At 56.9% G+C, this 12,029-nt stretch overlaps 1 protein-coding gene across 3 annotated transcripts in view; it reads left to right on the top strand.

Annotated features, from left to right (window-relative positions):
• LOC122384243 (fibronectin type-III domain-containing protein 3a-like) overlaps positions 1 to 12,029 on the top strand; it is a 51,555-nt gene that overhangs the window by 9,662 nt on the left and 29,864 nt on the right. Inside the window, exon 1 of one of the 3 annotated variants that reach the window (XM_043371418.1) lies at positions 2,321 to 2,645. The exons of the other annotated variants lie outside the window; for them this stretch is intronic. Within the exon in view, the coding sequence (XP_043227353.1) occupies positions 2,489 to 2,645 (157 nt within the window). The 5' untranslated portion in view covers positions 2,321 to 2,488. Of the gene's footprint in view, positions 1 to 2,320; positions 2,646 to 12,029 lie in introns of those variants that run through there. 3 annotated transcript variants of the gene reach the window in all.

Genomic DNA, 12,029 nt, shown 5'->3' with positions numbered 1-12,029 from the left:
TGCTTAACCCTATTCCTGGCGGGGGGGGCCTCAGGAGCCCCCCCTGAGGTTTTTTGGTTATATCTCCCAAACGCGTTGAGCTAGGAAGCTCAAATTTTCTGACTTTTCCTAAAAGGCTTCTACGCAACATGTCTGAAAATTTTGAGTTGATCTGACCTCAGGTCAGGTCACCAGAGGCGGTTTGGTGACGCTACCTCAGAAAAGTTTGCAATCACGCCAGAGCTAGAGTTTTTGACCGATCAATTTCTTCTCTTCAGGGTTTAGTTAGGGTACCAGTATGTGCAATTTGTATATCTCGGAATTTTGATATCGGTGACCTAAGGTCAGGTCAATTTCGCGACCTCCCCATTATAAGTCAATGGGGGAAAAATCAACTCCCTGTTTTTACCACTAAAACGGGTCGGAATGGCCCCATATACCATACATGACTTCATATACGATCAACCTTCACTACCTTGAGGTCTGTTTTGCTGTTGGGCAGCTGTGAGGTCATGTGACGTCATCAAAGGTCACCAAAGGTTTTTGGCCAATAACTCCGTACAGGAACAAGATACAGACGCGTGGATGGTCTCATTGTGTTCAGCTCGTCAAGACGCATCGAATGATATACATGATGACCTCGAGGTCACGTGACCTGAGGTCAACCTTTGACCTTGACCTTTCGAGGTCAACATATATATCATTCGATGCGGATTGACGAGAGGATCACGATGATGCCCTTAGTTTGTTCCTATCTTGACTAATACGAAAGTTATTCGAGAAAAACTCTCTCCATATCTAGTGCCGCCATTTTGACTTTTTCGACCCCTGTGACGTCATCTTTGACCTGACCTGAAAATGACCTTAGTAAAAATTGTAGATCTTGGCCGTGCGTATCCGATGCCGTTTACCGCTTGTCGCTATCTTGCTTCGTTCTCGAGATCTCAGGGGGGGGGGGCCGAATCGGCCCCCCCCCCGCCAGTTTCTTGTCCCGGCGGAGCCCGCCAGGAATAGGGTTAAGCTCAATACGCATGCATGAAACCTGAAACCATGATAATTTCTAATTGGCAACATCTAGGGGCGAGGAGCTCATGGATTTTGCAGATCGGGTTATCAGACAACAGTCGGGTCACCTGAAGCTTGCCCCCACTGGCGAAAATTCGTGGCGCCGCCACTGATTGTTCTCTCAACTCGATGTAACCCTTAAGGGGTGTTCCTTAGAAATTATTCTTGCTTTTTCATTGCACAGACACGAGATGGACATGAGCGCAGCATTCAACACACACTTTGTTTGAGACTGGTTCTTTTTATAAGTAGTTATTTTTCTGAACGCCGACTCTCTGTTAAGGGCATGGCTGTCGCCAAAACAAACTGACGACGATGTGGTCACTCGAGGAGCTGAAGCTGTTCTAATCATTTTATCGTCGTTTCTCCGATCGAGACCTTGAATGATTTTGGGCGAAAAAAAGGGGGTGAGATAGCACCTCATGGGACTATGTACTGCTTTGTAGTATGCGTGTAGTATGTGAAGTAGTATCAGGGTGGCACCTCTGTGGAGTGATGTGGAGTTGTGCTACCTCTGTCGCCCTACGAGTGTGGAAATGGGGCACCGGGGTGGCACCTCTGCTGGTGGTTTGGCCCGGCTCTGTGTCTCGTCACCGCGGCTCTGTATATAGTCCTGGCCGGATACTCGGTGAACTGTGGTCTGTCCTGTCGGTCAACTAGATTCCTACACAGTGACGTGTTAAACGTTTACTCTGGCCGATGATGACATGCGTGGTGCTCCAGGATAAGGGACCTTCCAATCAGACGAACTAGGATATACACATAAGTCAGATTTAGGCTTAGGTATTCAGTATATGCTCATTGACCAGAGTTGGACCAGCGTATGATATGATTTTAAGTGAGGGTAGACTAAAAATGGATGAGCACGTTGATAGCTCAGTTTTTTTTTTCAATCGCTGCCTCCGGCCCTTGTTGTCCAGCCGGTATCTCGGTCATGTTTCAGCCATTGCGTTACTTATTCCCGCTCCTATCTCCTGTGTTTTCAGCTGGTCTGGGTGCCAGCGAACTGGTGATGTCCGCTCCTCCCCAGCACCTGTCCGGCTCCCTGTTATCCTCGCTTGTCGGTCCGTCGTGCCCGTTTTCTCCGCGTGTCTGCGCTGTTTTCTCCGCGCCTCTGGTGGGGTCGCCGGGCCGCTGCCGCTCTCCGTCGGCGCCGCGCCGCTCCGGTCGTCGGCCCGTCGGCCGGCCGAGATGTGCGCAGCTCTGGCGGCCGGGCCGGCGCTGGCCCAGCTCTGCTGACACAGTTGGCGGGCCGGTCGAGCGGCGCGCGCGCCACCACAGCGCCTCTGGCGGCCGACACGGGGACGGCCGCGCCGCTCCGGCGGCTCCAGTTCCCGCCGGCCATCGGCGGCGACAGTGTTTGTCCGACAGTGGCGGCGAGCGTGTGCCGACCTCTGTGGAGCAGTGTGTCCGGTGATATGTGCTCAGCCGGCGGCGGCCCGCTATGATCAGCACGATGACACCGTCCGGAGCGGCCGGCGGCGGCCCCGAGTCGACCGGCGCGCCGCACCAGTACCCGCCGCCCGTACCCGGCTACGAGTACTACCCCGAGTTTCGGTACATGGAGTACCCCGTCTGCGAGCTGTACAGCACCGAGTACGGTGAGTGGTCCGCCGCGCCGGCCGGATAACGGGACCGGCCGGCCGGCGCCGGAGCCGGAGGAATGCACCTGTCAAGGCCGCATACCGGCGGCCGGCGCCGCCCGCCCGCCGGAGACGGCGCCGCTCAGCCGCCGCCGGCCTGGGAGCGGGGAGGGGTTGCAGAACAACGAGTTCACGGAGCCAGAGCCCCGGCGGCCGTCTCGCCCTGCGGGAATGCACCACACCGCCGCGGCTTATCAGCGTGAGCCGAGGATGAGCCTACTGCCAACTGAACTGGGCCAAGTATGAGATCCAGGAAACCGGCCTCTGTCCGATCTTGGCTGCATCGGATGCGCAGTAGATGCTCGGAACCTCCTAGAATTCGGGGAAGCGGTATTTGAGCGAATGGTGTCTGGTGGTGCCCTGGCGGCTGGTGAACCCCCGGAGAAACCCATCAACCACCATGCCATGGCCTACCGATCTAAGAATCTGATTCACAGTCGCTAACCGGACGGATGAACTCTCCTTCTCTTACACTGGATCCGCCTGAAAGCGGACTGGGCTAGCGAGGAGCCTCGCACTGTTCGCTGCGCTTCCGTAAGACAGCGTTTCCGGCCTCCTCTTATGTGGGTCTGTCTGATGCGCATCAGTGCGTCGTGCCTGGTGAGCGTTGGCTCAGCCTCGGCAGCTGCGCCTGCGACGCCAGTCGAGGTGGCTGTCCTATTTACGCCGAGACGTGACTTCTCGCTCCGTCGTAGTCAGTTCGTCTGTCGCCTGGGGACCGAACAGACTCGGCTGAGTTTGGGAGAGTTGGAATGGGTTTGGCGGATTGGGGCAGGGCTGGAGTTGGGCCAGGGTGCGGCCGGATCTGACAGCGGCCGAGCTGGAGGTCGGGCCGGGTTCCGGGTGACGTGTTGAACGGTCCGCTCGCTGCCGGGCCGAATCGGTGCGCCCCCCGCGGCGGCGCCCGTCCCACCGGAGCTGAGTCATCGGCGGCGCTCCCGGCGGCGGCGGCGCCGGTGGGGCCGGCCGCGGGCAGATCACACGGTCGCCGGCCGCCCCTGCCGGCTCCGGTGTCCACCGGCGGCACGGGCCCAGACGGAGACACGCCCGACACACGGGCGGCACTTTGAAGATCTGCAGACGCGTCCGGTGACGGCCCTGAGAGGCGGCTCTGGACGCTTTCACCGGACACCGCGCTGGCTGTGGCTCGGGCTGGCTTCGGCTCCTCTGGTGCCGTGACGGCCTTCGTGGCTCACACTTCACACTTCACATAGCGCCGTACGCGCCAGAGCTGTGGGCCGCGCAATTTACGGCCGGGAAACACGGTGGCTGCCGCTCCAGGAATTCAGCCATGCGTTCTTTGGAAATGGGAACGACTCGGCAGGGGTTGATATTGAGCACGTGCCTTTCGTTCTTCCTTGAAGCATAACATCACCCGTTTCTTATCAAGCTTTTTGTCATCTTTGTGCCGAGCCACATCCTGGTTAGACGGATGCACGCACATCATATCGAGACTAGGCTGGCTCTTCTCTTCCACACACGACAAAGAAGAAGGTGCACGCTAGCATCGTTCAATTATGTACTTGTTGATATTCTTCAAATTCGTCGGCTTGCTGACGCAAGTGTAGCGCATTTGCTCATGATCCATTCGTGGCAGCACAATCTCTAGTCACTGCATTGCATTTAGTGAGCTCCCGTGGTATCCGTTTTTTACCTTTTCCTCTGAGAGTGTCGAACCCACCAACCCCTCGTGCAGATAAGAGTTTGGCCAACTTGGCAACACTGGAAGAGAGCTGGGCAAGCTCGATGAATAGGAACACGGGGAAGGCTGGGCTACCTTGGTGGTATGGGGATGGCCACTGTAAGAGAGCTTGACCAGCCTGGCGACGCTGGGAGAGAGCTCTGTAAGCTTGGTGACAAGGGCAAAGCTTAGCCAGCCGGAAGACAGGGAGAGAGCTTGGCCCGCTCGGTGACATTGGGAGAGAGCCAGGACAGCTCGGTGACTCGAGCTAAGCCGGGTTATCTGTCCGACACTGCCGGGAGAGCTGGCCCGGCTCGGTCGGAGCTCCTCCGTGACGCGGTGACGGGGTCCGAACCGCCGTCGGTGGGCAGAGCGGGGCGCCGGCAGAGTCGGAGAGCCGTCCGGACGAGATCGATCGCCGCCGGCGGCTGCTCTCTCAGGGTCACGGCCCCCACTACGGGCACGGATGGCTCGAGACAAGCCGAGCGGATCGGTTTGCCGAGACAGGGCCGCGCGGGAAACCGACACCCTCAGACAGTGCCGCGTGGGGCCCTGGCGCCCCTAAACAGGGGTGACCGGGGCACAGACGCCCTGAGAGGGCACCAGGGTTCCATAGGTAGTGTATCCTAGCTGTGCGGAGGATCAGCGCCCTCAGAGCGAGCCAGTTACCAAAGGGAGAATGGGCGCACAGGAATGGTGTGAATGGTGTCTTGATGAGAAGCCGTACCCTCTGTCAGTGGGTTCATACCAATTACCACAGGGGTTACCGGCGCCCTATAGAGGGTATCGCGGAGAGTATTTTGTTGCACGTCCGTCAAACGGGTCATAAGCGGTCGTCGGGGGCGCACCCGCTTGATGCGCCACTATTTGCCGAACTCTTCCCGAACAGGTGTGAGCTGGATAGTTGCTTCATTTTTTGTTGGATGATGGATCTGTTTACTTTATCGAAGACGGAATCGCTCAAGCTATTTTTGTAGGTTTATGTGCTAGGAACAATGTGGAGTGACCCCTCTTGTGACTTTGTCCGCCTCATAGACATATTTTGTTCGAAGAATGGTTTAACGGTGCCCAGAATCCGAGCTCGCTATTAGAAAAGTTATTCAAAGTTTGGCCGCCTCTGTCTTCTTAACCTTCAGCTGGCTTCGCATTAAGCCAAGCCTAATTAATCAAATATATCCACTCGAAAGAAGACCTTTAACCGTGAAAAGCAATCCCTTTTCTCACTCGTCTCTCATGAATATTTATTGGTGAAACTGAGAAGCGCCTTAATCGCAAATCAAGCGAGCCAGTAGAAGCAGGTTAAGCCCGGCGTCATGCACACCGTTTGGCCGATGCGACCAAGCGCTTTAAAGACGGCCGACATTCGGCCTAAGTCTCTGTCTGATGGCTGGGGAGGCTGATCCGAGATAGCGCCACTCGGCGGCACTGCTTTGCTGAGGCTCTTACCGCTGATACTGGCCCTATGGCGGCAGATGGAGGCTGGTGCACAAACCAACCGCCACAACCGGCACTCCTGAAATGCCGCTAAATAAAATCAAATCTGTTACAAATGTATATGTAGGACATAGTTTGATCTACTTCCTCTGGTGCAGGCTGCTATGCTGACCTATTTTCATTTCATCCTCCGCCCTGTGCCCGCCCATGACCTGTGTACGCAGCGCTGTGTAATGTGTATGTTTCAGCACGTTTGATCCTCCCGAACCCAACCAGTCTACGAGAAGCTGTGTGTATATCCCAGCACCGCGGGCTGGGCCGACCGTCTCGGCGAAGGCGGCCGCGACCGGTGCGTGGCAGATTCAGAGCGTGAACGCGCTCGGGCCGGCCGGTGAGCCGCGCTGGCCGGCCCCGTGCGACGGCACCAGTTTCACCGGTCGGCTGTTGGCCACGACGGTCCGGGAGAAAGGAGGCGAGCTGCCGCGGCGGTCGGCCTGACGGACAGCCGGACGGGAGGCGCAGATGATGGGATGGGGACCGGCCGGCTCATGGGAGACGGGTCGGTGGTGACTGGTGAGAGTGGCTGAACTCGTCCCAGGGGGGATAATATGGCTGTGGCACGGTAATGTGTCACCTGCGGACAATCCCGCCCGCTCTGCCAGTCCCTGAGGCTGGCTCAGGTGGGATTGCGGCGCGGCGCCCCTCATTGGAGACTCTGTCAGGGGTGGCATGGGGCACTGCCACTCTCCCTCAGCCGAGTGATCAGGCCTGAGCTGGATCATCACTCTGCATCCCTCCCGGACCCGCCGCGGACGGATCGGCGCGACAGCGTCGACGTAAACAAACTCCGTAATGCCCCTGGCATTTGGTCGTGTTTGTGTTCGCTGTAAGAGCGCTGTCGCAGGCAGAATCGCCGTGCTCTTTCAGAGTTTTAGCTGGAAGGGCCGGCCGTCACATCCGTCTTGCCTTGCCCTTTCCCTCTGCGCCGGCTCAGCGAGGCGACAGGCCGTCCCGCTGAGTCTGGGAGAGAGCGAAAAGCCAGGAGAGAGAGGCGGAGAAAGAAGGGGTCGGCGCACGTCTGGCGGCCGGCAGCCGCTGTGTTTTGGCGGCGCGCCGCTGAGCGGAGAAAGGCCCGCCGCCGATAGCCGTGGCCGGTGCGTCTGGCGGCCGGGGCTTTTTGCCGGGCCGGCTGGCGCGCCGCCGCCCGCGCCGTGCGACGGCTACGTGTCGCGCTGTGTGCCGCTGGGTCGGCGGACAGCCCGCCGGCTGCCGCCGGTCACCGCTCTCCCCTGCGGCCGCTGACCCCGCTGCACACTGGTCGGAAACGCTCCAGCGAGAGGCCAGCGGCCTTTCCGCAAAAGTTTTTTGCTTGTTATTCCACAACTAGTGAAGCAAACTTCATAACACTTTGCATACCTTCTCTGTCATATGTAAGCTATCATTTGGATGTCAAGCACTAAATATATGACGTAAATCTGTGAAGTTATGACGTCATAATTGAGTATAATACAGGATCTAGCACCACTTTAAGTGAACAAGGGAAATTGGAAGCTGCTATTCGGGCACCGGGAATGGTTTCATGCACTCCTTGCAAGGTCCGGTGCTTCACTTTAGCATTGTTGACTTTGCGTGACGTCATTCATGACGTCACTAAGGCCATATAAGTTTTTCGTCAATAACTCCTGATCAGATGGAGCTAGAGAGTCGGGAAAGCCACCATTGGACTCGGGAAGACCTGCCGAATCGAGTGATATGCGCTATGTCCTCCTTCAACCATTTTCGTGACCTGAGGGGCTCCGACCTGACCTTGACCCGAGGTTAACGCCTTAAGTTGACTTCACCCGAACACCAAGTATAGCATTCGACGCTCCTGAGCTAGACAAGCACGATGATGCCAAAATCGCGGCAGTGCGACCATTTTTGGCAAAGTAATTAACCAAAAACCGAGCCCGTGCCTTGTGGCACTTACCTGACCTAAGAGGTCACTGGCTGACCTAAGACCTTAAATCGGGTAGTACTTGCTGCGTCTTATAACGGCACACAAGCTCGTTTTTTCCGCGAGGCTCTAGCTCAATTAGAGGCGAAACGGCGAGGGAGTTGCATCAACCCTCCCCGGTCAATATAGAAAACCAATCGGTCCGGCCAGGGCTAAATACCGGAATTGTGATCTAATGTAAAAAGACGGCCCAAGGTAACCTGACGCCAGTGACAGGTGTCCTATATTCGCAGCGTCTTATATTCACGAAGGTCTCAATTTCCACTTTCTTCAGCCGAGTGATGGTTACTAATAGCAAGGCTCTCTAAATGCAAGCCGTAATCGCCACGCAATATGTGGAAGGCTTTTGATGTCAATACATACATAAATGCAATAATAAAGCCATATTGTATGCGCTTTCCACAAAATTCATAAACTCAAGCGCGTCTGTTTTTAATGACCAGTCAACTACGCATGGATGCGTGCAGGTCACACAGGTCAGCGTAAGCCGGGCGCGGCGGCCGAGCCGAAACTGGGGCGGGGCGGGCGGTAGTTGGGTAGGAATAGCGGCTCCTGCAAATTTTGCGCAAATATGCGCAGTTAGCTTTTATGTTGCCCTGGTGTAAATTTAAATCCTGCTTCATCTCACAAAAAAATCAGAGTGGGACTAGATGGGACTACCTGTTGTTTCCTTACCTACACTTTGCAGTTATATTCCAGAATCACTCTAGGAGAGCCCTCATAAAAAAGCTACAGTAGATCTTAGTTGGGGAAAAAGTATACCAAAAAATTTGCACTGACCAGTCGGCAACTTCATAACAAACATTTTGATGCATAATATGTGGGATTTCAATTTGGTGTCTATCAGCAATAAGACTCTGAATATCCGGCTCAAGAAACCTCTTGCTCCGCGTCAGTTTCCGAGTTCTGGGATACCCCATCTTCGAGGGCTGATTACAGTTATTTTTGGTCACCCGGATTAGTTTTTTTGGCCTAATTATAATAATTTGATCAATTTCAAATCGATCTATATAAAAAATAATCCGAAACTCCGGAATCGCCCGTGGCCTCTCGTGAGGGCGTTTCCGACCAGTGTGCGCTGGGCCGCGACCCGGCCGCTGCAGCCGCCGGCGACCCCCACCGGATGGTGCGGTCGGTGTGGGCTGGCCCGGCCGACCGGCTCACCGCGCCGCGGCCGGTGGCCTTTTCAGCCTCACGCCTGTTTATTGGGGACCGCCGCCGCCCGGCCGCCTGTTCTCTGAAACGGCTGGCGGCGGCGTTTCTGTTTATTGGAGCGCTGGCGTGGCACACCTCTTAGTTGGAGCTGCTAGGATCGGCGAACGCGTTTGTTACAGCTTCTAGCAGCGGTGAACACGTTTGTTAGAGCTTCTAGCAGCTGCCAATGCGTTTGTTAGAGCTTCTAGCAGCGGCGAACGTGTTTGCCAGAGTTTCTAGCAGCGGCCAGCAGCGAGCGTGTTTGTTGGAGCCGTTTGAAAGGCGATCTATTGGTTGTAGCTGCTAGTGCGCCGCTGCTGTTTGTTAGAGCTGTTGGTGAGCCGCTCCTGTCTGTTAGGTGGCTGCTGCGCCGCTCCCCGTTGTTAGAGCTGCTAGCGCACAGTCTGTTGAACTGTAGCTGGTGCGCCACTCCTGTCTGCTGCATCGCTGCCGGTGCACCACTCCTATGTATTAGAGCTGGTAGCGCGCCGTCTGTTGTCTGTTGGATTTTATCCGCCGCGCTGGTGCGCCGCTCCCTGATGGGATCACCGCCGGGCCGGCGGCACCGTGTGAAGGCCCGGCCAGACCGCAGCGCGGGCCAGCATTTTTGAGTGTCGGTGTGAGCGCCGGTGACGCGGCTGAGCCAGCCCACTTTCACCCGCAGCCGCAGCTAGGCTGAGCCGTGTATGTATGAGCCCGGCCCTGGCCACTGGCTGCCGACGACCCCGGCTCATAACGGTCGGCCGGGTTACTGGGGCCTAACAGCCGAGTCAACATCGGGGCTCTAACGTGGCAGATTTTTACTGGTAGTGTCCTAGATGTTATTTGTTGCACTAATCTTCCCAGGGTTGTTGGCTGATTTGTTGCGAACCGCAGATCCATTGCTGACAGGCAAACGCCGCCAGATTAGGGCACCTTTCACTGGGGCCATTTTTTGTTGGCTGCAAGGCTCCGGCCCTGGCCACAGCTCGGCCTCCTTGACCGGGCGTCTGGGAGGCGGGGGTCCGCCCCCTCCCTCCCCCGCCGACCGGTGGCAGCTCCGGTCACTGGCCGCGCTGGCTGGTTACGACACCGAGAGCTGTGTCGAGCTGTGTCGCCACACAGTGAAATGACCGGCGGCGACACGCCGTGGGCACCTGTCGGGACTGCTCAGCTCGGTCGGCTCGGGTCGCAGAGTCGGTCTTGGAATGTGCGGTCGTGCCTGACCGGCCGCCGGTGCTGGGCGGACATACCGGACGTTCCGTCCCCGACCTGACACAGGGGGAGGGAGCGAAGGAAACGGCCACCTCTGCTTACTGCGGCCGGTGGACAGGTGGCTTTCAGAAGAGAACAACAGTCAGCCAATGGTGCAGGCAACTCCTCAGGCAACCGTTTAGCATCTCACTGGGTCTCCGAGTCGCCGGGTCCTGAAGGCAGCACCGGCTGCCACTTTGACCGCTGTCATTTCCCCTATTGCTTGATGCATTTTGAAATCGTTGTAGTCCGGTGCAACTCTTCGCTGCTGCTGAAGTCGCATTTGATAATGATCCCATTTCTGATAAAAAGCCATTTGTCGCCGACAAACTGTCGTTCGGAGTTCTTTTCTGGTTGGATGTGGACTGTATTTTATTCGGTGAGTTTGTGCGACATTCGTAGCCTGCCCGCCTGCTATGTGAGCTCCTGGGTTTTGATATTCGGCGATTTACAGTTGAAGATAGACGTGAAGATTTCCCGTAGAGGATTTATTGAAGTATACGCGAAGCAAGAAGCGGAAGCAGTTGTGAAGAAAACCGGTAGATGAAACACGCAGACACGGAGCACCATTCACTTTCGCTGTACAATCTGAAGCACTGACACTGCCCCGCTGGGCGCGGCTGCGCGCAGGAGAGTCGGTCTGCGCGCGTGCTTCTGTACTCTGTCCCCGCTCAGCCGGGCGAGGCGTCGAGCGGAGCAGATCAGTCCGTGCGCACAGCGCGACGGTCGAAGTGAGACTCTGCCGGGGTCGCACGTGACCCACATTTTATACGCAATGCTTAAGACGTGTGCAAAACGAGTGCAAACTTGCACTGCAGCGGGGAGGTGGCTGAAGGCGCCAGCTTGGCGGCCTACGTGCCTTAAAACGACGTGTCTTTAATTTATATCTCGGTCTCGGTGGCGGCCGCGGCGCTGCTACGGCTCGGCAGCGTCGGCGGCACGCGTACCGACCGCCGGCCGCGTCTGCTCGCGGCCCCGCCCTGCACAATGCCTCACAACTCATCCTGAGTCTGGATGGGGTGACGGCGGTGCGGCGGCGGGACGGCTGCAGCGAGCGGCGGCGGCGCCGCGGTGGCACGGCGGCCGGCCGGCTATCACGGCGGCACAGCGGTAGCGCGGGTTGGTCCGAACACTTTCGTCGGTGACATCACTCCACCCCCGTGTTTGACCACAGGGAGAACACAAAATGACACGATCACCGACAAAGACGTTCAAACAAGTACGATTTACACGCCTGAATCGAATAAACTACCAAACACAAACGGCCGTTATGCGCGAGTTACGAGGTTCATATTCACAACGCAAAACACGGATGAATAGTGAGTGCGTCGGTAAGCACGTACACGCACAACAGCCTTCCTTACTTTAACTGGTTCAGGGGCGAGGGCTCGACAGTCCACAGCCAGCCAGCATCATTTCTTGTTTGCGTTCGGTCGGCTAATGAGATGGCTGAGGAGGCGACGGGGCAAGTTCCAGAAGCGCCACCTTCGTGGCAGGCCGGGTATACGTACCACCTGCTGCCGTTTTGAGCTGTACGGCGCGGACTCGGCCGTCAGGCCCCGGGAACACTTGCAGCACGCGTGCCAGCGGCCAGTGACCTCGGGGCGTGTCAGATTCTGCTAGCAGCACCACGTCGCCGACTGCTAGGTTCCGTTGGTCAGCTTGCCATTTTCTCCTGTGGATCAGGGTATGGAGGTACTCCCTTTTCCATCTTCGCCAGAGATGGTCCGTCAGTGCTTGAACGTACCTCCATCTTTTTTTGGAGTGCAGATCCTGGCTGCTGAAGACTCCAGGGGGAAGACAA

The sequence above is a fragment of the Amphibalanus amphitrite genome, unplaced genomic scaffold (assembly GCF_019059575.1).
Source record: "Amphibalanus amphitrite isolate SeventyFive unplaced genomic scaffold, NRLGWU_Aamphi_draft 000184F_arrow, whole genome shotgun sequence".
Classification (NCBI taxonomy): Eukaryota; Metazoa; Arthropoda; class Thecostraca; order Balanomorpha; family Balanidae; genus Amphibalanus; species Amphibalanus amphitrite.
The sequence above is the reverse complement of the archived record's forward strand: the minus strand, read 5'-3'. Positions and strand labels throughout refer to the sequence as shown.